At 43.4% G+C, this 27881-nt stretch overlaps 2 protein-coding genes across 16 annotated transcripts in view; one reads left to right on the top strand and one right to left on the bottom strand.

Moving 5' to 3' along the window:
- The window catches only part of MBTD1 (mbt domain containing 1), a 62312-nt gene extending 60120 nt beyond the window's left edge, over positions 1-2192 (bottom strand). For 13 of the 15 annotated variants that reach the window (XM_084803326.1, XM_084803330.1, XM_084803339.1 and 10 more), the window contains exon 1: positions 6-147. The gene's annotated coding sequence lies outside the window, so the exon portion shown is untranslated. Of the gene's footprint in view, positions 1-5; positions 148-2006 lie in introns of those variants that run through there. The other 2 variants (XM_084803338.1, XM_084803336.1) reach the window with 2 other exon arrangements.
- On the top strand, positions 88-27833 carry UTP18 (UTP18 small subunit processome component; the record flags this gene model as incomplete). The annotated part of the gene is made up of 14 exons (XM_084803344.1): positions 88-798; positions 2244-2356; positions 4940-5038; positions 5748-5818; positions 8407-8495; positions 10428-10553; positions 10857-11031; positions 15319-15419; positions 16001-16091; positions 17401-17524; positions 21994-22168; positions 24799-24941; positions 27034-27073; positions 27720-27833. The coding sequence occupies 13 exons, from the start codon at positions 88-90 to the stop codon at positions 27056-27058; spliced, it is 2043 nt and encodes a 680-aa protein (XP_084659470.1). The 3' UTR covers positions 27059-27073; positions 27720-27833.
- Between the last annotated feature and the right edge of the window lie 48 nt (positions 27834-27881).

Genomic DNA, 27881 nt, shown 5'->3' with positions numbered 1-27881 from the left:
CGTACCCTCCTCTCTCCCCTCCAGCGTGGGACCCTCGGCAGGCTCCGTACTCTAAGGACGGTACCAAGACCAGAAGACGATGAGGTAATGAGGGCTCGCGGCAAGGCGGCGCGGCTCAAGAGGCAGCAGGGAGAGAAGTTTCCTTCAGCCACTCTGATTTGTACTCCGGCCTTCTTGAGTCCCTTCCAATATGCTGCCTCCGAGAAGTTGTGTTGGGAAAAAAAATTTCCACTCCAGTCACGCCGCTTCCCCCTACACCCGGAAGATTGGTCTTCCCAGAGAGGAACTCCCACACGGGGAGGGGCTGCCGAACTGAGAGGGAGTGACGTAGCGCGTGAGTGTCGGTCACGTGGCTCGAGGCGGCGCAGGCTCCTTCCTGCTTCCCGGGGCAGGGCCGCGGCGCCCAGCCAGACGCTCTGGCACATGCGCAGTGGTGCTCCACGTGAACGTCTGCGTTTCTCCTCAGCCCAGAGGATGCCGCCCGAACGCAGGAGCCGGACGAAACGAGATCGGAGAGCCGACGCAGGGCCGGGGAGGAAAGCCAGACCCGGGAGCGGCGGGACGCCCCGAAATGCCGCCCGTTCATCCCAACGGACGCCGCTGGCCGGGCCGAGGGCGGCCCCTAGCGCGGTCACCGCGGCGGCGGCGGCGGCGGAGGAAGAGAGCCGGCTCCGGCAGCGGAACCGCTTGACGCTCGAGGACGACAAGCCGGCTGCCGAGCGGTGCCTGGAGCAGCTTGTCTTCGGCGACGTCGAGGACGACGAGGACGCGCTGCTGCGGCGGCTGGGGAGCTCGCGGGTGAGGGCGGCCTGCTTGCTGAGCCGGCGCACGTTCTCCGGAGCCCGGCGCGCGGCTGGTGGCGAGGCCCCGGGGGCGGAGCCTGGGGGGGGCGGGGGGGGAAAGACCTGTGGCGGCGGGCGCTATGGTGGGAGGGACCGGCGACCGCGGGCGCCGAGGGCCTCCCGGGCGCTCTCCGCCTTCGGCGCTGGGCTGCGAGCTGGCGAGGGCGGAGACGCCGCCTCTCCCCGCCCCAAAGGGGCCGGGGCGCTTCGCATCCAGCAGGCGCTCAACTGCTGGCTGGGTTTGCAGAAGGCTGTCTGCAAAGTCGGGCATCATTGGGTTTCTTGTACCCTCTGCTGGAGCCACAGGGGTGGCGGTTTGGCCACCTGTCGCGGTTCCGTTTCGTGGAGCGAACCCGCTACTTGGTCAGAAGGCGTAAAGCTCGCGTTTTAACAATACCTCCGTGTGATACGCACGCCCAACTTTAGAAAACGACTAGTTCGTTCATCTCTCAACATTGCTTTGGGGGCTTAATTTTCGTAGAAGCTGCAAATGCCTCGTGATTGTTCATTTTTGCATTGTCTTTACTTTTGTTCTATAGTTGATCCCTTGTCTTAAGGTAGAGAGACCTGCTCAGGCGTTGCTCTAGCCGGTGGAGGGAGACGCCCCTATGGGGAAAGCTTAACAAAATCCCCTGTTCTCTTGGAGCTTGTGTGGTAGTGGTGGAAAAACAAGATAGAGGAGACAGGACAATAGTTAAGTTCAAGTGTGTTGGTGGAGAGGAAAATAGCAACATTTGGGCAAGGGAATTAAACGTATGTGAAGGAAGCCTCAGTGAGAATGTCAGCATTTGCTGAATTAACCCTTTGTGTGGATGCTTCGATGGAAAACTTCAAGTCTTGCTTGGAGCAGAACAGCTACCCTCCAAGCTGTGGGACACTTCTGTATCTGAAGGAATTCTTTGGCGGGCTTTGAAAGATCAGTAGTGCAGGTGGATACGGTGGTTGACTCCTTGGGCACTGTGTGGGTTGGGGGGAAAAGCTTGGCTCATTTCAGGGGCTTTTTTGGAGGGAGGGGATTAGGTTTAGGTTTTAGTGTGCTATTAAGTTTTAAGACGGTTGACACCAAGAGGCTATGAGACACAGGTTATGTTGTGTGGGATTCTAGACGCCCTGGGTTTTGTAATTGTTGGAGTTTCGATGTTTGCTCTTCACCTGTCTGCTTACCTTTGACCCTTGTCTACTGTGGTCTGTGGCTTTCAGTGTGCGCGTTGTCACTCCTCGGCTGGTCCATCCTGCCTCTCCTGTCCCCGCTGGTGGTTCTGATCACCTTCCTTGCTTTGTGTGGTCATATTCCATGACATTATTTCATCAGCAGACCAGGAGAGCAAAGCGTTCTACCAGCCATCTAAGTGTTAGGGCTTGGTGCCTGCCTCATGACCTGAAGATGGTGTGTCTCTGTAGGGTCATCTTCATGGAAGTTCAGATGACTCAGAAGTGGAAAATGAAGCGAAAGATGCTCTTCCTCAGAAGAAGAAGCCAGTATGGGTGGATGAAGATGATGAAGATGAGGAAATGTAAGTTACCGGTTCCTTTCAGAGTCCCCTTGGACACTTTAAAAGTTAACTTGCAGAGTTGTACAGGTCACTGCCTTGGACAGTGTGAGTGTGTGGATAATGAAAACACGGGCGCACAGGAGCGTGTGGGGACTCCTCCTTACGGCGTAACCACCAGCCGCCTCATCTCCGCTCGTTCTTGTACAGTCAGATTGACCAGAAACTGTGTTTATGTTCAGTGGGAAACTATGGCCTGTTGGTCCTAGAAATTCCCCAGCTGTAGCACAGCTGGCCCAGGCGCCCTGCGCACTGTCAAGGTTAGCTAGAACTGCTTGTCTAGTTAGCAAAAGCAGCCTGAGTCCCGGCTGGCCGCCCTGTTCCACCATCCGCCCCCAGGTATGAGCTAATTGTGCTTTTTGTCTTTGTAAGTTAACTCTGAGAAACACTGTCACAGTTTGGCTCCCCAGTCCGCTGTGTCCCTGAAGTCTTGGGGTGTGCGGGTCAATAGCCCATCTCTATCTGACTGAGATCGGGGTCTGAACAGTTTGTGAGGCTTTCTTTAGACCTAGAGGTGGTTCGTGTTCTGTATCTGAGAGAAAGGTGCTGTTACGTTGCACGGGTCGTTCTCTGTCCTTCCTCCTCCCCTCTCTTTCGGCTTTTCGAGAAGGGTTTTTTCCTGTGTAGTCCTGGCTGGCCTTGAACTCACAGAGATTCCCCTGTCTCTGCCTCTGCCTCCTGAGTGTGGGGATTACAGGCGTGCGCCACTGCGCCTGGTGGTTCCCTGTATCTTCTATGCAGGATACACTGCTTAACTAATCATTGGAGTTAACTTCTTAGCTTGCTTCCTAACTGGACAGTTCCTGAGTGTCAGAATAGTAATTATAACTGAAGGCCATTGGATTAAATGATGCATATAGAATTTCTAGCATGGTGCCTGAAACTGAGTAAAGGCTTCAAATAAAACGACCATATTGTATCTAATATGAGCATATACTACATAGTTTTTCTTTTTCTATGTAGTTATATTGTAAACAAGGGAAGTTGTCTTTTATGAATCAAATTCAAATTTACTGAACAAATCAATTTTTCGTTTTAAGAATGTTGACATGAATCTTTTTAGGAAAAAACTTTATTTTTGCATTTTTTTTTAGGTAAGTTGTTTGTTTATTTTTATTTTATGTACATTGGTATTTTGCCTGCATTTGTGATAGAGTTGGATGACCTGAAACTGGAGTTACACACAGGTATCAGCTGCCATGTGAGCACTGGAAATTGAACCCAGGTTTTCTGGAAGAACAGCCAGTGCTCTTAACTTCTGAGCCATCTCTCCAGCCCACGTTTTTGCATTTCTAGTTAATTTCTTAAAGATTCTTTGGGGGGTTTTATTTATTTGACCAGAGAGTAAGAGTTTACCTTCCCCATGTAAAGTGTGGATTTCAGACTTTTAAAAATATAATCAGTAAGGGTTTTTGTTGTTTGCAGACTTTCTTTGATGATTGGAAAACAACCATTCTTAAACTGTGTTGAAGAAAATTAATAGAATTTAATATGTGCTCTTTATTATCTTTATTATCTTTGTTTATTAAAGATCTTACTGCCTCAGTTTTTTTTCCTTTCCTTTGGTTTTTCGAGACAGGGTTTCTCTGTGTAGCCTTGGCTGTCCTGGACTCACTTAGTAGACCAGGCTGGCCTTGAACTCACATCGATCTGCCTGCCTCTGCCGCCCGAGTGCTGGGATTAAAGGCGTGCGCCACCATGCCCGGCACTCAGATTTCTTACATACTAAGAATTTCAAACTTTTATTTGCTGTAGATTGAACCTAGGTCTGTATATGCCAAGCATAAACCTGTTACTGAGCTTGAAAATTCCTTCCTCTTGAACCTCCATGCCATATATATATATATATATATTTTTTTTTTTTTTTTTTTTTTTTCCTGTTTTATTTTTCAAGACAGTGTTTCTCTGGGTAGAGCAGCCTGGCTTCTAATTGCCTGCTCGTGCACTTGCCTTCCTGAGTGCTGGGGTTAAAGGCGAGCACCCCTGTACTTCTTTCAATTTACTGACTTTGTTTTTTTTTTTTTTTGAGAGAGGGTTTCACTGTGTTGCCCTGGCTATCCTAGACTCGATTTGTAGGCCAGGATAGTCTTGAATTCATAGAGACCCACCTGTCTCTGCTTCTGGGATCAAAGGAATGAGCTACCACACTCAGCTCTTTCACCTTTTTTATGCAGAGATTTTCAAGTTTTAGACAGTCAGATCTTTGAATCTTGGGATTCATTGTTTGAATTCTTGTGGGTTTTTTTTTTTAAAACAGAAAAACTGTCCTTTGTCTCAAAAATACAGGAAATATTTAATGGTTTGCTTTTTGAATATTTGATTTGCCTGTGATATTTTAGAGAAAGATTTGATAGGTGTTTAGGTAATTCTGGAAGAGGTTTCTCCACTATTTCTCCAGAATGTATGAGAGACTCTGGAGAAGGAATGGAAAATGCGTATATGAAGCACTCCACATCTTAACAGTCTTACAGATCATACAAATGTTTCTTTAGAATACTAAAGCAGCATTTTACAAATCATTTAAAATATGCTTGTTCATATTTTCAGAGTTGATATGGCGAACAATCGATTTCGGAAAGATATCATGAAAAATGCCAGTGAAAGTAAACTTTCAAAAGATAAGCTTCAGAAAAGACTTAAAGAAGAGTAAGTATCCTTTTTCCTGTAATAATACCAGGAGATAAACAGCCCAGCCATTTCTTCCTCTTTGCTTTGTTTTCGGCTGTAACAGCTTTTTGGATAGTCGTGTGTGTGTGTGTGTGTGTGTGTGTGTGTGTGTGTGTGTGTGTGTAAAGTAGGCCTTACTTGCCTGGTGGCTTCATGTAAGTATTTTGGTCAGGGAATATAGCAAAGATTATTTGGGGGGAAAAAACTTGAAATGCTACCACTGAAATATAGTCAGTACTACTGGTAACATAGTCATTTGTTTGTATATAGTCCATTAACTCTGTCAGACCCTTTGGGCCTGAGACAGACAGGCTCTCACTGTGTGACCTAGTCTCACCTCTGGATCCACCACTATGCTTGCCTTTTACCAGGACATGAAAAATTATAAAAATGTAAGTGCCCATTGTATGTGGGCTCAACTTAAAAAAGCAAAACAAGAAACATTTTACACTAGTAGCTGTATTTATTTGAGTATTTGTATTTTCACGGTTTGTGAGCGTAAGATGCGGATAATGTGACACTTAATGCCTGAATTTCTCAGTGTGCATCAGTCATCGTAAAAGTGAGATTTTCTTGCACATTCAGTGAAAGGTGTAATTTTGGAAGATGGTTTACATATATCCTAAAGTGTGTCAAAATCTATGTAGAGTCTGAACATCCACCACAACATTTTTGTTTTTCCTTTCAGATTCCAGCATGCCATGGGAGGAGTACCTGATTGGGCAGAGATTGGGAGCAAGCGGAGAACATCTTCAGATGGTGAGTATTGATGTCTTTAAGCTAGTAAGTTTCTTTCATTGTTACTGTTTTATTGGAGTTTTCCCAAGCTTTAAAACATGAAGTGTTTTAAATGAGCCTCACTCTTTTTATGTTGGCTTTAAAGTCTGACATTGCTCTGAGGGAAGTCCCTGTTTTTGATAGCCTGGGCTAATTTAACACAGGTTGGGCATCCCTAGTCTGATACTTGAAATGTTTTAGAATCTGAAACTTTTGGAGTACTGGCTTTTTGAAGCCAGGAGTGGGAAATTATGTACTATAAAACTGTTTCCTGCACAGATCTGAAGTATAATTAAAATCTTTAGGCAACATGTAATAAATAGTTATATATGAAACAAATGAGTTTCGTGTTTAGCGTTGGGTCATTCATAAGTTACCTTACGTATATACAGGTACTCAGAATCTGCTGCACCAATGCTTTTGGTCCTAAGCATTTCAGGCAATGCATAGTCATGAACCACACCTTTAATCCCAGCACTTGGGATGCAGAGGCAGGCAGATCTCAGTGAGTTCGAGGCCAGTCTGGTCTACAGAGTGATTTCAGGGCAGCCAGGGCTACACAGAGAAACCCTGTCTTGAAAAACAAACAACTGAAAAATCAGACAAGGCATAGTCAACCTGTAGTATCTTACTTATTGTAAGGAAAATAGGGGGTAAATAAATTTTGTCTTGACAGTACTGTTGTTTTATGGCACGTAAGTAAGGAAAAATGAGTGGTACTTGATTCAGAGCCCCTTCTGAAGATAGCTGCAACTAATGTAGCTGTCCATTCAAAATGGGACATGAGTCAATGGAGCAGATGTCAGACCAAGCGCAGATAATAACATAGAAACTGCAACTTTCAAGATTACCTTGTATTATCAAATATTTTTTAGTTTAAACTCTGAGTTAAGATACTATAAATAGATGTGGCTTGGGTCTGGAGAGATGGCTCAGTGGTTAAGAGCTTTGCCTATTCCTGAGGTCCTGAGTTCAATCCCAGTACCCACATGATGGCTGATCTGGTGCCCTCTGCAGGTGCAGGTGTACACGCAGGCAGAGCACTCATATACATTAAATAAATAAATTTTAAAAAATACGGGTGGCTTAGTGAAGATCTGATATGGGTGCAGTTATAAAGCTTTTCAGCTCTATTATACGTTCTCACACTTACATAGGAAGCTCTTAGCGTCTTTTTATTGGCTTCACTTGGAAGTGATGCATGATACTCACACATGCTTCAGACAGGATTCTGCCAGGAAACTGAGTGAGCTGTGTATGTCAAATGGGCCTTGAGCTTCCAGAGATCCTCCTCCCCCTGCCTCTGGAGGGCTGGGGTGGGCTCAGGCCGCCTGCGTTTCTGCCTCTGGAGTGCTGGGGTGGGCTCAGGCCGCCTGCGTTTCTGCCTCTGGAGGGCTGGGGTGGGCTCAGGCCGCCTGCGTTTCTGCCTCTGGAGGGCTGGGGTGGGCTCAGGCCGCCTGCGTTTCTGCCTCTGGAGGGCTGGGGTGGGCTCAGGCCGCCTGCGTTTCTGCCTCTGGAGGTTGGGGTGGGCTCAGGCCGCCTGCGTTTCTGCCTCTGGAGGGCTGGGGTGGGCTCAGGCCGCCTGTGTTTCTGCCTCTGGAGGGCTGGGGTGGGCTCAGGCCGCCTGCGTTTCTGCCTCTGGAGTGCTGGGGTGGGCTCAGGCCGCCTGCGTTTCTGCCTCTGGAGGGCTGGGGTGGGCTCAGGCCGCCTGCGTTTCTGCCTCTGGAGGGCTGGGGTGGGCTCAGGCCGCCTGCGTTTCTGCCTCTGGAGGGCTGGGGTGGGCTCAGGCCGCCTGCGTTTCTGCCTCTGGAGGGCTGGGGTGGGCTCAGGCCGCCTGCGTTTCTGCCTCTGGAGGGCTGGGGTGGGCTCAGGCCGCCTGTGTTTCTGCTATACTACAGTCTGGATATTTTTTGGATCTGTCAGCTAATTTTGGGACACTGTTAAAAACATTCATTGGAGACTAAATTTTAATTACTATGTTCTAGAATTTCCATTTGGCTATCTTTTTGTTTTTTTTGGCGTGGGGGGGCAGAGTCTCATGCAGCTTATGCTGGTCGTGATCTCAGATGGCTTGTGGCAGCCAGGTCTCTCCATCTGCCATGTGGGTCCTGGACATCAAAGTGGTTGTTAGGCTTGGTGGCAAGTGGCTTTCCCCACTTAGCCATCTTGTTATCCCTCTTTGAGGTGCTTATGTACTGTTGGCTGGCATTGATTCTTAAGCTATATCTCTGCCTACCCTGTTGCTAATTTTGCCATAATTATGAGTTGCTCTTTTTAAATGAAATGTTGGCTTTATTTAAACTTGATCTCTTTTCATCTTAGTAACCATCTGTGTGTGAGTCTTCCTGCCCAGTAAAGCTTTAATTTTACTATGTAAATATGTATATATATAAAATGTAGTGCCATCTCTTTCTTTTTTTAAATTATGTTTTGCTTTTACCATTTTCAACTCAAAAAGCAGGTGGAGGTTGGGAGCTAGGATGGGAGTTGGACTTGGAGAGAGAAGTTTGGGTTAGTGAAGGGGCCTCCTGACTGACTGTAAAGATCAGCCTTGGGCTTTTCTGCTTCAGATGAAAGTGAGGAGGATGAAGATGATTTGTTGCAAAGGACTGGGAATTTCATATCCACATCCACTTCTCTTCCAAGAGGAATCTTGAAGGTGAGAGTTTTGAAATTGGGACCTATCCAGTTACTGACCTGTGAAATCCAGTCTGCTTCCAACTTATCCTGTGTGGCGTGTGGGGTATGCTTGTGTGTGGGGTTAGTGTTTTGCTGTCATTTTGCTTTAATAGGTATGTTGGGTTTTTCTTTTCTTTTACAGAAATGATGGACCTACTTAAGTACTTACAGGGACCCTAGTTGGTGTCTTTTCATTTCCATCAGCTGTAGTCTCCTGCTGCTGCCTTCTCAGTCAGCCTGCTTCAGTGGTTATGTGACTGGGCTCTCCACGTCACTGTACCTCTCATCCTGGGAGCTATTTGTTGTTTTTAAACAAAATTCCAAACGGTTACTTTTTACCAGTAAGGACTCAGGAGCCAGATGCTGGGGTGAAAACCTACTAGCTCAGTGAGGCAGAGAAAGCACCCAGCTGACCTTCCTACCCAGCCGCCTTATCCCAGAAGGAAAAGGCCTGTTTTCCCACTCTGTGCTGTCTTAAAAACCCTTCAACTGAATGTCCTTCCTTTCTACTTCCTGCGCATCTCTCTCTCCATCCTCTGGACTTCCTCTCATTCTCTATGGTTTTTTCCTGTTTACTCCCTGTCAGCTGGTTGCTTGTTCTGCCTTTTGACCTATGGTTGACTTTACTTACTCTTGTTTACAGAAAGCTCTTGGATTAAAGATGTGTGCCAGGACTGAGCCACACCACAACTATCTGTTTGCAATAAATAGAAAGTTCTTTGATTAAAGGTGTGTGCTAGGGTTGAGCCACATCACAACTAGAAACAGTTTTTTCCAGTAAACAATCTTGGGGTTCATAATGTGATCAAATAATCCTGCAACAACTATTCTTAATAAAGTAATACTAGAGGGAACTTGTATTTATTTATCTGTGTATTTTGGGGAATATGCATGTGAGCAAAAAGGGGGCATTAGCCACTGAAGCTGGAGTGACAGGTGGCTCTGTGCTGTTGATAAGGGTGCTGGGAACTGAACTTGGGTCCTCTGCAAAAGTACTGTGAACTCTAAGCCACTGAGCCATTTCTCCAGGTCCCAGAGGGAGCTTTGAAAAATAGTTTCAGGTCATATCACTTTTACTTTTTGAAACCTTCTGTATCTCTGTCATAGTCTACAGGATCCTCATTGTCTTATGCCCACATTCACAGCTTCACCTCAGGCCTCTTTTTTCTTACTTGTTACTCAGGCCCACACAGTCCTTTGTGTTTCTTCAACATACTGGTTCCTTTCTTGCCTTTAAACCCTGTCTCTTGCTTTTTTCTGTCTGTGCCTTTCTTGGGCACTGCTATGGTCTGGTGTGTCCTTGCCTCCCAATAGCACTTTGGAAGGACATTGACCTCCAGTGCTTTGTTTCGCTGAGCCATGTCCAGCTATTAACTGTGTTGCCCAAGTGTTTCCCCAACACAGTGCTTGGACCAGGTGTCAAGTTAACAGACCTGTGTGAGAAACACTGTCCTTACTATAAAATGCTGTGTTTATGGAGATGGGGCAGTGGAAGTAGTCCTATGGTAACTTACAGTTAGACACGAATACCACTTGCTGCCCCTGCTCCTTCCCCATAGTCCTGCTCCTTGAAGTTGAAGCTCCTGTACTGTAAAGGCACTTATTGTGCCTTGGATGGACACACTGTGCTGTGGCACACGTGCCCATGCTAACACACCATTCACATGTACAGTAGAAATCATAAGTAAAAATGAGAAACGAATAAAGCTGCATTTTTAAAAAGCAACAATTTAACTTCAGTCATTCAGAACACAAGCAATACTTACTTTATTCCTACATCAAGTTTTAATGTGTGTGTACACCTGTAAAAATGGGAGTCAGCTGGGAATAGTCACTACCCTTAGGTTGAGAGTGCTGCTTTAAGTGATGCTAACCCACTTGACTTGATAAAATTCCAGCTCTGTTTCCACAGATGAAGAACTGCCGACCTGCCAATGCTGAACGGCCTACCAGTGCTCGGATCTCATCAGTGCAGTTCCATCCTGGTGCACAGGTGGTGATGGTCTCTGGGGTAGATAATGCTATCTCACTGTTTCAGGTACGGAAGTCTTTTTATTTTTTTAATTTTTTTTTAAAAGATTTATTTACTTTTATGTATACAGTGCTCTGCCTGCATGTACACCTGCATGCCAAAAGAGGCCGCCAAGTCTCATCATAGATGGTTATGAGCCATCATGTGGGTGCTGGGAATTGAACTCAGGACCTCTGGAAGAGCAGTCAGTTCTCTTAACCACTGAGCCATCTCTCTAACCTCCTAAATGAAGTCTTGTAGTGAAATGTTCATTACTAGAATATAGCGTCTATGGAAATAACTAAAAGAAACATTTGTGCTTTTTTACAGGTTGATGGCAAAACAAACCCTAAAATCCAGAGCATCTATTTGGAAAAGTTTCCAATCTTTAAGGCTTGCTTCAGTGCTAACGGCGAAGAAGTTTTAGCCACAAGTATGCACAGCAAGGTTCTTTATGTCTATGATATGCTAGCTGGAAAGCTAATTCCTGTACATCAAGTGAGAGGTAAGACTTCTGTGAGACACACAGTTTGTCGTCCCTATTTTATCCTTTCTCCCATCCTGAATTTATTGGTATTTATTTATAACTACTATTTTTGATCCCAGGTGTGTGTGTGGGGTGGGGGTGGGGAGGCGGGAGACAGACAGGGAGACTGACTCTCACTGTGCCTCCCAAGTCCTAAGATTAAGGCATGCGCTATCATTCCCAGCTCTCCATAGGATTCTTAAAAGTAAGAGTTTGTTTAGTTAGTTGACAGTTGTTTTGTGTTGAGGAAATATGCTTGAATGAAGCCAGCAAACTGGCTAATTAAACTTAGAATAAGGTCATAATTTATAAGTATACATTCCTTCTAGACCACTATTGGTAGGCTTTATTTGTACTTGTTAATTAATTGATTTTTTTTTTTTGCTTGTTATTTTTTAAAATAATTTATTTAATTTTAGTTTATGTGCATTGGTGTAAGGATGTCAGATCTCTTGGAACTAGAGTCACAGACAGTTGGGAGCTGCCATGTGGGTGCTGGGAATTGAACCTGGGTCCTTTGGAAGAGCAGACAGTGCTCTTAACCACCAGGCCATCTCTTTAGCCCCTTTGCTTGTTACTTTTATTTATTCTGTCTTGGAGCCCAAATCTGTTCCGTCTGTCTGTCTTTCTTTCTTTTTTTTCTTTTTCTTTCTTTCTTTCTTTCTTTTTCCCCCTTGCTTATAGTCTCGGCTTCTGCTGCTGGTGTAAGCCCTGGCCCCTGATTAAGAAACATTTTTTTAGATGACTTTATTTTATGTGTATGAGTGTTTCGTCTGCCTATATGTGTGAGCACCTTGTACATACCTGGTGCCTGCAGCGGTCAAAGATGATCTTGGATCCCCTGGAATTAGAGTGGTACAGATGGCTGTGATCTTCCCTATAGGTACTGGGAACTGGACTTGGGTCTTCTGCAAGAACAGGTGCTTCTAACAGCTGAACCTGCTCTCTAGTCCTGCCCCTCTATGTAAAATTCCTTCCTGGCCGGGCGTGGTGGCCCACGCCTTTAGTCCCAGCACTGGGAGGCAGAGGCAGGCGGATCACTGTGAGTTCCAGGATAGCCTGGTCTACAAAGCGAGTCCAGGACAGCCAAGGCTACACAGAGAAACCCTGTCTCAAGAAACCAAAGAAATAAAAGTAAGATTCCTTCCTTCCTTCCTTCTTTTCTTTCCTTCATTTCCTTCTTTCCTTCCCTCAATCTTATTTTCTTTGCCCTTCCTTCCCTCCCTCCCTCCCTCCCTCCCTTCCTTCCTTTTCAACCTTCTTTTCTCTTTCTCTCTTCCTTTCTTTGGATATTTTTTCCTTTGTACGCCACATATGTAGCCTGGTGGCTGCAGCTGCTAAAGAGAGATGTTATAGATTATTGTGGGCCTCTATGTGGGTACTGGGAACTGAACCCGGGGCCTTTGGAAGATCAGCCAGTGTTCTTAACTGCTGGGCCATCATCTCTTCAGCCCCCTGATACTTGGTCTTAAAGTTACTAGTTGAGGTGGTAGAATGAGCATTAGCTAGGGATATAGAAGAGCTGGCTTCTACCTCCTTGGACAGACAGTTCACTTTTCTGATAGGGCGTTGATTACTTTAATTCTAATGTTGTTTACTTTAAATATTGTTTTATACTTGAAATAAAGTACTGTTTTGAGAAGTACTTAGACAATACATTTTAAAGAATTGAACTAGATAAAAATCAAGTGTTTTCATCACGTGATTTATATACCATCTTGTTCATTTTTCTCTGTATTGTCATGCTCATGCTACCTGAAAATATAGGTGACACCTTCATGATTTCCTTTGGGAAACCAGAGCTATTGTAATGATGTTGGCAGGCTTAACATACATCTTGGGCCAATGTGTTAGCATCGGCCACATAGGCCACTAGCAGTCTTCCTATTGCGCTCGTGGCAGTATTACTGTTAGTGGGTGACAGTGAATAAGACCAAACTAAAGAGACATTTATGTTCATCTTCAGTGTTTTTAGTCTATTCTTTCCTCTTTCCTGACACCTTTAATCTTTCCAAGTTAGTTCTTTGTGAACTCCTAGCAGGGAGGAATCTCTTTAAGTTGTGGTTTGGATTTTATAGATGAGAAACTGCATTTCCAGCTTCATAGGTGAATTTCCTGTTAAGTGGATGCACTTTGTTGAAAAACCTAAACCAATTTATATTGAGCCAGAAAACTGTGTTCATAGCTGCTATATTTGAGTTCCCAGTATTGACAGCTCAAACCAGCTTTAAACCCAGCTTAAAGGATCCAACTCCCTTCTCTGGCCTCCAAGGGCACTGCACACACATGGTGCACAGACATACATGTAGGCAAAACACTCATACACTTAGAACAACCACAGCAAAACCCAAGCAGGCTCTGAGGAATTGCTTAACAAATACAGGTGCTGCTTGCTGCCCAAGGCTGATGACCAGAGTTCTATTTTCATAAGTCATGAGAGAGGAAAAACCAAAAGGAATCAAAACTTTTTTGCTGTGCTGATGATTTAGCCCAGGCTTCGATCCTGCCGGGCAGGTAGGTGCCTTACCACTGAGCTGTATCTCCTGCCCTTTGAAACTACTGTCTGAACAATCTCAAGACATTTAGGATATTTCAGTAAGGTGGAAGTTGCTGACTAGGGTATGTAAGCTTTTGTATGGAAACTCTAGTTGGCATTAATGCTTGTTTGAACAATGAAAACAGAATAGATTTAGATTTTATGTTCCATTAACCTGTCAGGGCTTATAACTTAAGCAGTTAAAGGTGGTCCAAAGGAGCCTCAACTTGCACTTTCTTGTAGTATAAAGATTTTTTGCCGCAATTTAAAAGATGTCCTTGTAGTCTGATCAGTAGTTGCACTTCAGCAGCTAAATTTGCTTTTTGACTAGGCAGCATGTTAGCATGGTGTAGTGGTGCGTGCCTGTACTCCCTGTACTTGAGGCAGGAAGATCCAGGAGACCGAAGTCACCCTTGGTTGCTACTGAGTTAAAGGCTGCCTTGGACTTGGGCCCCCTCCCCTAATATGTACAAATGAATGAATTATAGTGGGACGCCTAGTCTGCTCCTTCTCCCTGGCTTCCTCCTTCCTTTCCCTTGAGCCAGCCATTTGTACCTATGTTTATGTGTCCTTTCTAGTAGGCCACTTTATTTTATTTTTTGGTTTTTTGAGATAAGGTTTCTCTGTGTATCCCTGGCTGTCCTGGAATTCACTATGTAGACCAGTCTGGCCGCTAACTCAAGATCTGACTGCCTCTGTCTCCCAAGTGCTGGAATTACAGGCATGTGCACCATGCCCCTGTTCAGACTACTTTATGATGGGTAGCTTGGTTCTTAGCATTCTGATAGGGTCAATGTGAAGGGATGTGACCCTTCTTAAATTGATGAGCAGATTCTCAATTACGTTTATGCCATCACGAGAAGCTAATCAATACTTAAATACACTTAAAGTTAGGAGTTTGTGCTTTTTAAAAAAAAATTTATTATTTATACAATATTCTGCCCATATGTACACCTGCATGCCAGAAGAGGACACTAGATCTCATTATAGATGGTTGTGAGCCACCATGTGGTTGCTGGGAATTGAACTCATGACTTTTGGAAGAACAAGCAGTGTTCTTAACCTCTGAGCCATCTCTCCAGCCCAGGAGTTTGTGCTTTTAAAGTACAAAATCAAAGATTATTTTCCCATTCATCATGAGTGGCAACCAGATAGTTTGGCCATCTCTAATGACAGTGAATTTCCCTTCTGTTAATGAGCTGTGCAATAAGCAACTACAATTGTTCTTTTAAAGTATCACTGCTTATGTTTGGCAAATGAGTTGATCTGTTTACTGTTTGGAGAGCTGGCCTAAGTTGAACTGATGAATGCTAACCAAGATGAAGTTTGCCAGCCATTTTGAAATGGACTTCTGTTTTGGATCTTTTTGATGTTACATACAGTTAGATTTATGCAGAGCTTGGGTGTTGCTTAATTTGCAGCTTGTGGACATTTTAAAAGGTAAAGGAACTTAATTGTTATTAGAGGTTGACTTCTCCCCCCTCAACCCCCATTTTTCAAGACATGGTTTCTCTGTGTCGCCCTGGCTGTCTTGGAACTTGCTATGTAGACCAGGCTAGCTTCAAACTCAGAGATCCATCTGCCTCTGCTTCCCTGAGTTTTGGTGTTAAAGGCATGTGCTGCCACCCCCCCCCCCAAACCCCCACACACCCCTACCTTCCACCCCCCACCCCCTGGCTTAGGGTAGACTTCTTAAAAGTCATTAAATCTTATTTCATCTCTTTTCTTAGGGTTGAAAGAGAAAATAGTGAAGCGATTTGAAGTCTCCCCAGATGGCTCCTTCTTGCTCATAAGTGGCATTGCTGGGTTTTCTCATTTGCTGTCAATGAAGGTGAAACATTTAATTGCTTTTTTGTTCTTCCATTAGGAATTAAGGCTAGCATTAAGGACAGTCTTAACTGAGTGTGGTTTGGTTTTGTTTTTGTTATTTTTTGTTTTTTTAAAAACAGGGTTTTGCTGTAAAGCCCTGGCTGGCCTCCACCTCTTACAGATCCGCTTATCTGTGCCTCCAGAGTAATAGGACTAAAGGCTTGCGCTACAACAGCTGACATCCCATGTGTCCTCAAATCTACACCTCATGGAGAACTTTGGGAAAAGTTGTGGGCAGTTGGTGGGAAACTTTTGACAATGAGAAAAAAGAGAGATGGCTTAGTGGTTAAGAGCGCTGGCTGCTCTTCCAGAGTACCTGGGTTCAGTTTCCAGTACCCACGTGATGGTTTGCAGCCATCTGTAACTAATTCCAGAGGAGTTGTTGCCCTCTGTGGCTTCCATGGGCAACAGGCACAAATGTGCACAGACATTCGTGCAGACAAAACAGCTATACACATATAATTAATAAACAAATTAGAGTCCAATACTTTTTGGGAGATAGATAACAGCTTTCTAACATCTGGTAAATAATTACTCTTTTAGACCAAAGAACTGATTGGTAGCATGAAGATTAATGGAAGAATTTCAGCATCCACATTTTCCTCAGATAGTAAAAGGATATATACCTCTTCTGGTGAGTGCACATGCGTTTATGCTTCAAATTTTATTTTTTAAAAATGCATGGTTTTCTATTTCTTGTTTTAGTAAGAAAATCAGAGGTAGTTAGTATTCATTTTCTGTCATTGTCAGGTCAGTTAAGAACTACTAACACTGAAGGCTTAACCACCTGATATGCAGTATACATGTGCTTACATCACTGAGGGGACATTTCACTGAATTCTCTTCGGGAACATGAGGTTGGAAGGGAAAACCTTAGAACAGAATCTACAGAAAAGGAAGGAATGAGTGGGTGGGAGTGAAGCGCCATTGTGAGGTGAGTGTGAGATATTATAGGTGTAATAGAATGAGAAAGGATCGATCAGGGCTGGAGAGATGGCTCAGAGCTTAAGAGTACTGGTTGGTCTTCCACAGGTCCTGAGTTCAGTTCCCAGCAACCAGCCTGCTAGCATCTGTAATGAGATCTGGTGGATGAGAGGTGCTATGTCTCTTCTGGCGTGCAGGCATGCATTGTGTATGCATGCAGGATTATACATAATAAATGAACAGATGAAATCTTGAAACAAAATTGTTTTTCAAGACAGGGTTTCTCTGTGTAGCTTTGGCTGTTCTAGACTTAGTTTGTAGACCAGGCTGGCCTTGAACTCTCAGCGAGGCCTGCCTCTGCCTCCCACATGCTGGGATTAAAGGTGTGCACCACCACACCCAGCCCTAAAAATGTTTTTTAAAAAAGAAAAAGAATTGACTAATTTTGGGAATTAGATGTAGTATTTGTGGCCTCTTTGTATTTAATAATTTCTTTTTCCTGCTCACACTAATCCTCTAGGTTAATGTGTGCTCATTGCTTCACCTTTCATAGTCTTAATTTGTAAAGGGCTTGAAACAAGCTGTATACGACTTTGTAATTAAACTACTAATTTTTTTATGGACTGGGATAAATTTGGTTTCCCTACCATGATTATCATTAAAAGTTTGCTTATCTATATTCTGTAGCCTTATATAATAGACACTCTAATGCTTGCTGGTATTATTTTTCTTTTCATATATTTGCTCCATTAATTTATGTAAGTGGAGTATAGCACCTTTTCCTTAAAGCTCAACTCAAATTTGTCTTTTTTTTTTTTTTTTTTAAACTTTAAACCTAAGGATACTGGTTTGGTTTTTAAATGACTGATGAACTTTTGTATATATTCAAAATGTCTTTAGTTTCCTGGAAATAGAGTTCAGTTCCCTGTGCTTTTGAAGAGTGACTAAAAGTGGTAAGTTCACTTGCTTTTTGAGTTTAAAGCAAGATTAGCTGACCTTTCTTTGGCTTTTGCTTTCAGGGAGTGGAGAAGTCTATGTGTGGGATGTGAATTCAAGGAAGTGCATTAACAGATTCCTTGATGACGGCAGTTTATGTGGATTAAGCATTGCTACGTCGAAGAATGGGCAGTATGTGGCCTGTGGGTGAGTGAAGAGGATCTCACTGTGCTGATGGGAAAATGCTTGGCAGTTAAATACACTCGGTGGCACACTACAGCTTAGAAATAGGCGACCAGGACACTGAGCTGAGCCCTTTGTTTTGTGAAATTGTCGTCATGCATCATGTATGAATAATGGCAACTTGTCAGCTTTTAGCAAAGAAGAAACTGGACTGCCTTAAATCATTGTATATTTTCCTGAGTTTAGAATACTCAGTTAATCATGGCAAGGTTTCCTTCAGTGTATTTAGTTTTTTGCCATTGATGAGAAGGTACAGTAATTCAACTTTAGATTTAAGTCTCTTAAGGCCTTTAGATGTAGGATAAGTCCAAAACATACTCTTTGGAGTACCATTTGTTAGTATGGTAGGCGTCTTAGTTACTATTCTTTTGCTGTGAAGAGACACCATGATTGTGGCAACTCTTACCAAAAAAATCATAAATTGGGGCTTGCTATAGTTTGAGAAGTTTAGTCCATTATTGTGGTGGGGGGCATGGAGGCAAGGAGGCCGAGCATGGAGGCAGGCAGGTTGACGTGGTGCTGGAGAAGGAGCTGAGCGTTCCACATCCAGATCTGCAGCAAGGGGGAGCCATTGGGTCTGGCTTGGGCTTTTGGAACCTTAATGCCCACCCCCAGTGACTCACTTCCTCCAACTAAGGCCACACCTACTCCAAGAAAGCCACATCTTTTAATCTTTCTCAAGTAGTGCTACTCCCTGATGACGGGGTTTTAAAATATATGAGCCTGATATTTCCTAAAACATGATATTGGGTTATTAGTGGTTTATATTTGGAAAATGATGACTTTATCTTCCTATGTGGTTCTAAATATGTAGGTGGAAGTAGGAGGAATTGCGTAGCCGTGATATTCCAAACTAACTTACAGATCATGTTAGCATCTGGAATTTTGTTAGTTCAAGGTGTTACCTGTTTGACCTTTGACCAAACACACTGAGCTGTAAAGAAATTATAGTTAGGAATTCCCTACTCTGAAGTGGGAAGTTAAAGGGGTCTAGCTGACCATACCTTTTCATACTAACATAATTTTTCAACATGGGGAAACTGTTTGTAAATATCCCCAGCAAGTTTGGGGCCTGGGAAGGCAAGGAGAGCAGAGCTAGAGAACCTGGAGACAGACAGCTGCAGCATCGGGTGGATGGTGCTCCTTAGGTGGTAGGTGCTGACAGGCAGCTCTCCCCGTGATTGCCTGATGAAGGCTGCCTTTCCTTTGTTGCTAGTCAGCACATGCCATCCCTGTGGGGAGATGCATTTCAGCACAAGATAAGCTTTGCCAGACTAATACAAGTTACAGCAGCAGCTCCTGATTAATAGGTTGGAAAGAAAGTGCCTCCAGTGAGTGTTTTTAAGCAGAACTGCTCTTCCCCTGTGTCAGGCAAGGATAAGTGCGTAAAAATGACCTTGTTTCAAACTTGTAAAGGCAGTGCAGTTAGTATTTTCCTGGCTCTTGTCTTTTTTTTTGTTTCACTTTTTATTAGTCCCCTTTGAAGGGTCTGAGCAAAAAAATCTAATACTAGAACTTGAAACTCATTTTAATTGCTCTTTAGTGCAATTGAATTCTTATGTTGTCGGCCAAAGATCATTTTTATATTATAGCTAAATCTGTTAAGAAAAGCTGTTAGGCCCTGGTGGTAGAGTTCCTGATGCTGTCTGATAGGTGGGGCTGTAGACGCAGGGTGGAGCAGGGAGGAGCGGGAATCATGGCTGCCCGCTGTCTTTCTGGCCTCTGCTGCTGGCACTTGATTGTTTTGATCTCAGAACTGTTAGTGTCTGTCAATTCGATTTAGTTCTCGTTCTCATAAAGTTCATGCTTTCTGTTTTCAACTTTGCAGAGATAGAGTAGCTAAGAATACTGTAAAAAACTTTTACTTCACATTGTCATTTTGAATAGCTTTGGAGACAGGTGTGATATGACAGATGCCTGTAATCTCAGCATTTGGGAGGTGGAAGCAAGCGCATCTGAAGTTTAAGAGGCTCAATGTAGCAACTTTGAGGTCAGCCAGTGTCAAAACAAAAATGTAACCCCTCCCCACCTTTGGTTAATGTAGAGATTGTGTGCTCTCACTATGTATGCATGTGTATGTGTATGTATTTATGTATGTGTGTAGGTACATACATAAACATAACACAAAAGCATACATCAGATATTTTAAATTTTACTGACAGTTTTTATACAACTGTACAATGTATCTTAATCATGTCTAACCCAAATGACCTATTAGGTCCATTAGTGCTTGGGCTGGAGAGATGGCTCAGTGGTTACGAGCACTGACTGCTCTTCTAGAGGTCCTGAGTTCAATTCCCAGCAACCACATGGTGGCTCACAGCCATCTGTAATGTGATCAGAGGCTCTCTTCTCGTCTGCGGGTGTACATGCAGGCAGAACCACTATATACATAAATAAATAAATCTTTAAATCTATTAGTGCTGCCTATATGTCCATTGTATGGACAACCTATCAATGGCCACACCAATAAAGAGAAATCTCTTCCTCTATCAGCTGTCAATCAGTAACTTTAGTAAGGGTGGAGCCTCATGGGTGCTTCCCATCCGTGTTGGAATGTTGACTGGCTTGATCTTGTGCATCTGACTGTAGCTGCTCTCATGTAACAGCCATGTCATGTCTAGAAGATAACTTTCACAGCACTCCTTCCCATCCTCTGACTCTTAAATCCTTTCTGTCCTTTGCACCATGTTCCTTGAGCACTCCACAGTCACTTACTCAGTCATTAAATTGAGTGCAAAAAGCTTTTTTTCCCAAGTTGAGAGCAGATTGCTATATACTTTCAGAACACTCCCATTAATTCATTTGATACCAGTATTGGAACATACTTGCAAATCATTTCATACTTTGAATTTTATAGAGGGGCTTTGCTACTCTAGTCATTTTGTGACATCCAAAACTCTAGACAGGCTTCTCACCTTACTTTTTCTAGGTGTAGTGCACATCGTATTGGGCAGAGTCTGTAGGGCTGTACGTTAACTGTGTCTTCTGTCAAGTGTAGGATTGTGACTGGCCATGTGATCTAGAAGTAGGTCACTGGGGAATACTGAACACTCACTATACACAAAGTAGTACATGTTGAAGAATAGTAAAGAAGTGAGACTGGCGTCCTTCCCATGTGTGTGGCAGCCAGCTGTGTACATAGGCTCTTTTAAGGTTTATTTATTTATTGTATATGAATGCTCTATTTGCATGTACACCTGCACGCCAAAAGAGGGCAGTAAATCATAATTATAGATGGCTGTGAGCCACCATGTGGTTGCTGGGAATTGAACTCAGGTCCTCTGGAAGAGCAGACAGTGCTCTTAACCTCTGAGCCACCTCTCCAGCCCCCTACATAGGCTTTTAAAACCTCAGCCAGTAATACAGATTCAGGTGGCACTTGTAAAGAAAGTAACAAGAGAATCCTTGCCTGACTTTCTATGGCACAGATAGCTAGTTTTGGCTCTTGTCTTTACAAAGAGTTGGCAAACTAGAAATCACTTTGAAGTCTATATAGTTTGACAACTTTCAGGTCAAAGCCATCTTTTCATATATTTTTGTTTTGATTTGAGATAGGTTCTCAGGCATCCCAGGTTAGCCTCAGACTTGCTAGCTGAGGCTGGCCTTGAACTATTGATCCTCTTGCCTCAACCTCCTGAGTGTTGAGATTGCTGGAGTACATCACAGTTGTTTTATTTGTTCCATATGTTATGCTCAGTTTTCTATTAGTTGATTAGAGATTTGTTGACTTTAGTCACTAGCTTACAATAAATACAGAGGTTGTTTGTAGGGGACAATTGGTGTCTATAAGAGTAAAGTGGGTGAGATACTACAGGTAAGTTGGAAAAGCAACAGCTCTCAGTGGGCAATATCAGTTACCTTCCACATAGGCAATGTCCCAGGCCTGGTGTTGCTGCCTTTTAATCCCAGATACTCAGAAAGGTGAAGCAACATAGTGGGGGAAAAAAAAAAAAAAAAAAAAAAAAAATATATATATATATATATATATATATATATATATATATATATATATATATATATTAAAAGAAAGAAAGGCAAAGGGGATGGAGACGTGTTTGCTTAGCATGTATGTGAGGCCTCGGGTTCAGCCCCCAGTATTACAAAGGCAGTGAACACTGTGGGAGAGTAGTTGTCTCTGTTCCCTAGTTTACCATGTATCTCAAGAATTCAAATAGTGCCTGGCTTGGAGTGGACAGTTGACACTCTGAGCTTTCTTCAGATTCGTAGATAGACTTACAATTGCAAAGCTGCTAGAGTTGAGAGCTCAGCCAGACTGAAGCTGCACTGATAGGATGTCTTTTGTCTTGCCTTGAACTCTTCAGCCAATGTGCTCTTTGCAGCGTGTCATTTCCACAAATACCAGTTTGCATTTATCTAGGTTGCAGAGTCTTTTTGCTTTAAGTCTGTTTTATTTCATTTTCTTTTTGCAGTTCTAAGAGTGGAGTGGTAAACATATACAGTCAAGACTCTTGCCTCCAACAGACAAACCCAAAGCCAATAAAAGCCATAATGAACCTGGTCACTGGTGTTACTTCCTTGGCCTTCAATCCCACGACAGAAATCTTGGCAGTGGCTTCAAGAAAAATGAAAGAAGCTGTCAGATTGGTAATAACCCCTTTTACCCTTTTCTTTTATCTTGATAATTTAAAATTTCATGTTGAAACATTGAATGGTAACAGAAAAGTAGTATTGCTGATCTGGAGATGTGGTTTAGTTGGTAGTCCTTGCCCGGAATACATGAGGCTCTGGGTTCAGTCCCCAGTACCAAAACAGGTCGGGAAAATAAAGGTTATTCTTGGCTACATAGCAAGTTGAGAACTGGCTTGTATGCATGAAAACCCTGTCTTAAAAAGCCAAAACCAGCAGCAACAAGATGCTAGAGCTACAAAATTCAGTTTTGTAGAGAGATTATTATTGGGAGGACTGGGTTCAGGTGTCGTATTAGTGCACAGTAGCTGCCAAGTTTTGCATAGTGTCTGTTCTCTTGCAAATTCTGAGCTACCCGTGGTCAGCTTTACTTTTCTTTCTTTATTCACTTTACATCCTGGTTGTAGCCCCCTTCCTCCTCCCAGTCCCACCTCCTTACCCTATTCCCCACCCCTATTTCTTGGAAAAGGGGAGCCCCCCTCCGCACCCACCCCAGCTCATTAAGTTGCATGTCCTCTTCCCCTGTGGCCTGGCAAGGCAGCCCCATCAGGGGGAAGTGACTGAAAGGCGGGCACAGAGGCCATGTCAGAGAGCCCCCACACCCCTTAACTAGAGGACCCACATGAAGACTGAGCTGCCCATTGGCTACAGCTATGTAGAGGCCCTAGGTCTAGTCCATGTGTAGGCTTTGGTTGGTGCTTCAGACTCCACAGGCTCCTCTTGGTCCTGGTTGGTTGGCTCTGTTGGTCTTCTTGTGGAGCTCTTGTCACCTCTGTGTCCTTTTGTCCTTCCCCCCACTTTTGCACTGGAATCCTATGCTTTGCCCAATGTTTGGCTGTGAGTCTCAGCTTCTGGGTGGAGCCTCTCAGAGGACTTGTGAACATTTAAGTTGTGGTCCTCATTTCAGAGATTTCTTCAGGCATATAAATTAAGGAACATATTTAAGGCAAGCACTACATTTGCAGTTTTCTTTACACTTTCTGAAGGCCTGTAGCTGCAATGGAGTGGAGGCAATTTTTAAATTTTTGAAAGTAACTAAAGGTGCTGCAATTCAAATAGCTAGACAGGGATTGTGATTGCTTGTGTCAAGAGTGCCTTAGGCCACCCCCAGCTTTGATGATTTAGTGGAAAGATACAGGACCCAGTATTTGGCTGTATTTTTGGCTAAGGTTTATTACAGCCATAGGATACTAAGTACAGTCAGCAAAGGGAGGCCCTACACAGGTGAAATGTGGAGTAACCTGGGAGTCTCTTCCCCTATAGAGTTGCACAGGGTGCATGTCATACCTGCAGCAGTGAGGCGTGACTGTGCACACCAAGCGTTTCCTAACTGTGAGGCTCATTAGAGACTTAAAGCCCAGGGTTTTGGTTGAGGGTTCATGTGGGATCCTCTGCCCACCATTTGCTAAAGTCTAGATGTCCAGGAGTAAAGCCGGGTGTTAGGCATAAATCATTTATACAACTGATTTGGGCTACCTGGCCCAGGTGTACTATCCTTTTCATTCATAGAAAGTAGGGAACTGTTTATGTCGACATTGTCCAAGGACTGCTCATACAAGAAGGCCTTCCGGGGAATTCCGGCCTCAGGCCTCTTTGGTTCAACCTCAGTAGTCTAGTTTAAATCTCACTCTCATATCTGGAAGTCTCCTGCTCCTCAGAACCAATTTCTTCATTTAACAGCTATTTGCTCTTGGACTCAGGTGTACAGATTCTAGCTTTGAGTAGTAATTAGTGTTATGCTGCTGTAGACCAGGCTGGCCTGGAATTTAGAGATCCACCTGCCTTTGCCTCCCAGAGTGCTGGGATTATGGGTGTGTGGCACTGTGTCTGGCTGTCTCTTCCAGCTTTATTTAGGGATCTCTCAGAAGTGGAATGAGCAAGGCAAGGCCCTGATGTATATGTAGGTATTTTTTTTAATGTTTAAAAGTCAGATCTCATTGCTGGGTCTGGTGGCACACACGCTTTTAATCCCAGCACTTGGGAGGCAGAGGCAGGCGATCACTGTGAGTTCGAGGCCAGCCTGGTCTACAAAGCTACTCCAGAACAGCCAAGGCTACACAGAGAAACACTGTCAACAAAAACAAAAAGTCAGATCTCTATTAAACAGGCTATTGCTCATGACTTAAGAGTGCTGTCAAATTTTAAAAGTCAAAATAAAAAACATAAAAACAAAGATATCCCAGTGATGAAAAACTTAAGGGAACAAAGTTAAAGGTGACTCGGTGAAGACACAGAGATGACACGGTGGTAAAAGGTCTTTGCCATTCACTCAAGACTGAATTCAAATCCCCAGGTGTGAGGGGAAGTGAGTGCAGGAGAGCTGTGGGCTAAGAGACTGTCTCCAGCAAGGTGAAAGGCAAGGACGACACCTGCAACCTGCTCATCCACACTCGTACACGTGAACATGTGCGCACACAGGCACACACAGATTTAGTTAGGGACTACTTGGCCATGTTTGTGGAGCAGTGCTTCTTTGTATGCCACAGTCAAAGTGACCTCTGTTTTATATCAAGATAGAATGAAAAAAAAATGTAAGAAAGATGAGTTCCTAGTTTTTGTAATTTAAGGCTTTTTCTGATTTCCTGCAGGTTCATCTTCCTTCCTGTACAGTATTTTCTAATTTTCCAGTTTTTAAGAAGAGTGTTCTTTCTCGTGTTCAAACCATGGATTTTTCTCCCAGAAGTGGATACTTTGCCTTAGGAAACGAGCAAGGCAGGGCCCTGATGTATAGGTAGGTATTTTTTATGTTTAAAAGTAAAATCTCTGATAAACTGCTTTTGAAAATGTGAAGAGAAGCTGGGCGGTGGCGGCGCACGCTTCTAATCCCAGCACTCGGGAGGCACAGGCAGGTGGATCGCTGTGAGTTTGAGACCAGCCTGGTCTTCAAAGTGAGTCCAGAACAGTCAAGGCTACACAGAGAGACCCTGTCTCAAAAAAACAAAACAAAAAGATAAAAATAAGAAAATGTGAAGAGAATATATGCACTCCCAATTCTACAGTTACATAGTTTACTAGTTCTTTCATTATTGCTTGTTCAGCCTTACCCATCCTCATTATCTACGTGCACTTTTCTCTGATAACCATGGCACTGGCAGGAAAATTCACCCAAGGAATAGAAATTGTGTATGTGATTTGTAGTTTGTATTATAATAATTATTTTTCTCTAGTAAGCTTTGATTTTTAGAATGCCTTATCAAGGAAAAGTAGCCGCTTCCTTGGTAGTTCGAGATTGAGTTTTACTGCTTTGACAGTTTACTCCACTGGACTTAAGTGAATTTAAAAAAAAAAGAGAGAGTAGATGTTTCTGTCTGTAATCATTTAAATTGTCTAATATTCCAATAAAGACACGAGAGGCATAAACTGAGGTAAAAAACCTGCTAGCTCAACAAGGTAGCTTTATGTTTTGAACTATATGCAAAATATCTATTTAGAGACCTGGTTCTACAACTACACTACTAGCTCTTTAGAAATCTCTTTCTCTCTGTGCTATTCTGCATAGCTAGTCTGCCTTTCTCTTGACCTCATCCAAACCCAAGAGGGCTCCTGAGCTCTCTTTCCTAGAGTTCTGTTTTGCCTGTGTCCTGCCAGCTGCTTCTCTGTTGTTCCTGCAAGCCCAAAGAGAGGATCTATATCCCTCCTCTGGAGCTCCTCCAAAAAGGCTCTTCCAAGCCAAAAAAGAGAGCTCTATCAAAGGTCCAATTGCTTATCAAAGAGGTCTGCAGCTCCCCTTTATATACCGTTGGCAGGCTGAGCCATGTCACCATCGTGGGGGAGGGGCTCCAAGGCAAGTCACTAGGGCCTGGACCATTTCACACTTAAGGTGAGGTAGCGTGAGGCCACCCAGCTGTCTTTGCCTCAGGTCATAGTTGCTTATCCCAAGCAACTCTAAAATAGACAAGAGCTTTCCATTCTAATCTGTGGAGGCTTTTAGAGACACACCTAACTGCATGTGACAAACAGTACCTATTTAGGCATTTATATTTTGCTAACAATTAGGTTTTCGATGTACAATAATCAAATATCCTGTAACACTGTCCTTGAAGCTATAAGTTATAAATAAGGGTGTTAGCCACAAAGATATTTAAAAATTAGATTGTACATCTATTTTTCTTTTCTTTTTATTTATTTATTTTTTCTTCTGTATTTCTTTTCTTACCCAAATAATTGTCTTTAAAACTGGCACCAGCAAAATTTATTTGCATCATTGCTAAAAAATTCAGGTTGACAGGTGGGTCTTCAAGGAGAACTGAAACTTGGAGCAGGAGACTGCCCTAAAATGACAGTCCCTTTCCCTTGGGTTGGTTGTGAGTACTGCACAGAGCCCTAGTTTGTGTGGAATGCGCCGGGGATGCTGTGGCCTGAAGAAAAGGAGGAATGGAAACTGGTTTTAATGATAGTTGTGAATGAGAATATAGCGGACTGTGTGCCTGCTTTAAGGAAAAGGAGTTGTGTCAGGGCAGTTTTGTCAGCCTCATATCAGATTAGTTTGGGATCAAGTGCAGATTTTACTAAAAAGAGGAGCTCTTTGAGAGCTTTTTGGTTCTTTAGAACTGAAAGGTTTTTCAAGCCCCAGAAGCATATTTTTCACTTTGTGCTCTAAAATGAAACTGTCCTGGCTGTGCTTGTCATTTGGATTGAGAGCAATTCTTTTTAGAGTGGCTGAGGAGGAGCCAAACCCAGCCTGATGCCTGCAGCCGTCATAGCAGTTGCCTGTTGAGAATGACTGCAATCACCCCAGCCCCACCACGCTCTCTCCAGGTTCTGCTCTGTGATCAGATTTAACTATTCTGCGGGTAATTAAAAACTTATCTTTGCCTTTTCAGGTTGCACCATTACTCAGACTTCTAAAGATGTTTTTTTAAAGTAAGAAAATTCTCTTTTAAAATAAATACTATGGGTTTTAGGGTTGTACTGTTGATGTTGTTGGTAGAAGTTTCTCTGCCCTGGGTCAGCTTTATATCAGTTTAGGGGGGTGGGGTGCAGATAGATCAGGAGCTGCCCGTCTGACTTGAACCTTCCTTGGGAATTTCTAATCTCTAGTCACAATGGTGTGCCTCCTCTTCTGAGGTCATGGTTTTAATATTGCGTTCAGTAATTGTTACCAAAACTATAGTTCCTAAATGTGTAACCCACAAAAGAGAGAAGACTCGACAGAGCTACAGCTTTGTGAACTTAAACTTTTTGCTGGTCAGTGTTTAAAACAGTGTTTCTGGTATTGCTACATCCTTGGCCTGACAACAGGGCTGGTCCTGACACTGAGCTTTGCAATTAATCTTTTTTTCACAGCTCATTGTTTGGCCCTAGATTTATAATGTTAAAGAGGAGACTATAAAAGTTCAGATCTGATTTAAGTAGAGAGAAAGATTTTTAAAGATAGGATCTTGAGCAGTGTAACCAGAAGAAAGCATCCCAGCTGCCTTACTTCCCTAAAGTGTAAGGGCGGCACACGTTGCTTGTGATAGCTAGGAGTTATAAATGCGCTTGTATAACTTTTCCTATTCTTTTTCAGATCCAGTTGAAAAAGCCCATCTCAGTACGTCTTCCCAGAATTTTCCAAGTGTTTGTGATAACTTGTGAAGTCTACTTAAATTAGAGCAGTGTCTTAATAAATGTATGAAAATAAGTGTACATGATTCTTTCCAATCTACACACACAAACACGTGCATACATA

The sequence above is a fragment of the Acomys minous genome (genome assembly GCF_964271855.1).
Source record: "Acomys minous genome assembly, chromosome: 12".
In the NCBI taxonomy this organism is placed as follows: Eukaryota; Metazoa; Chordata; class Mammalia; order Rodentia; family Muridae; genus Acomys; species Acomys minous.
Note: the sequence above shows the minus strand (reverse complement) of the source record. Positions and strands in the feature narration are given on the sequence as shown.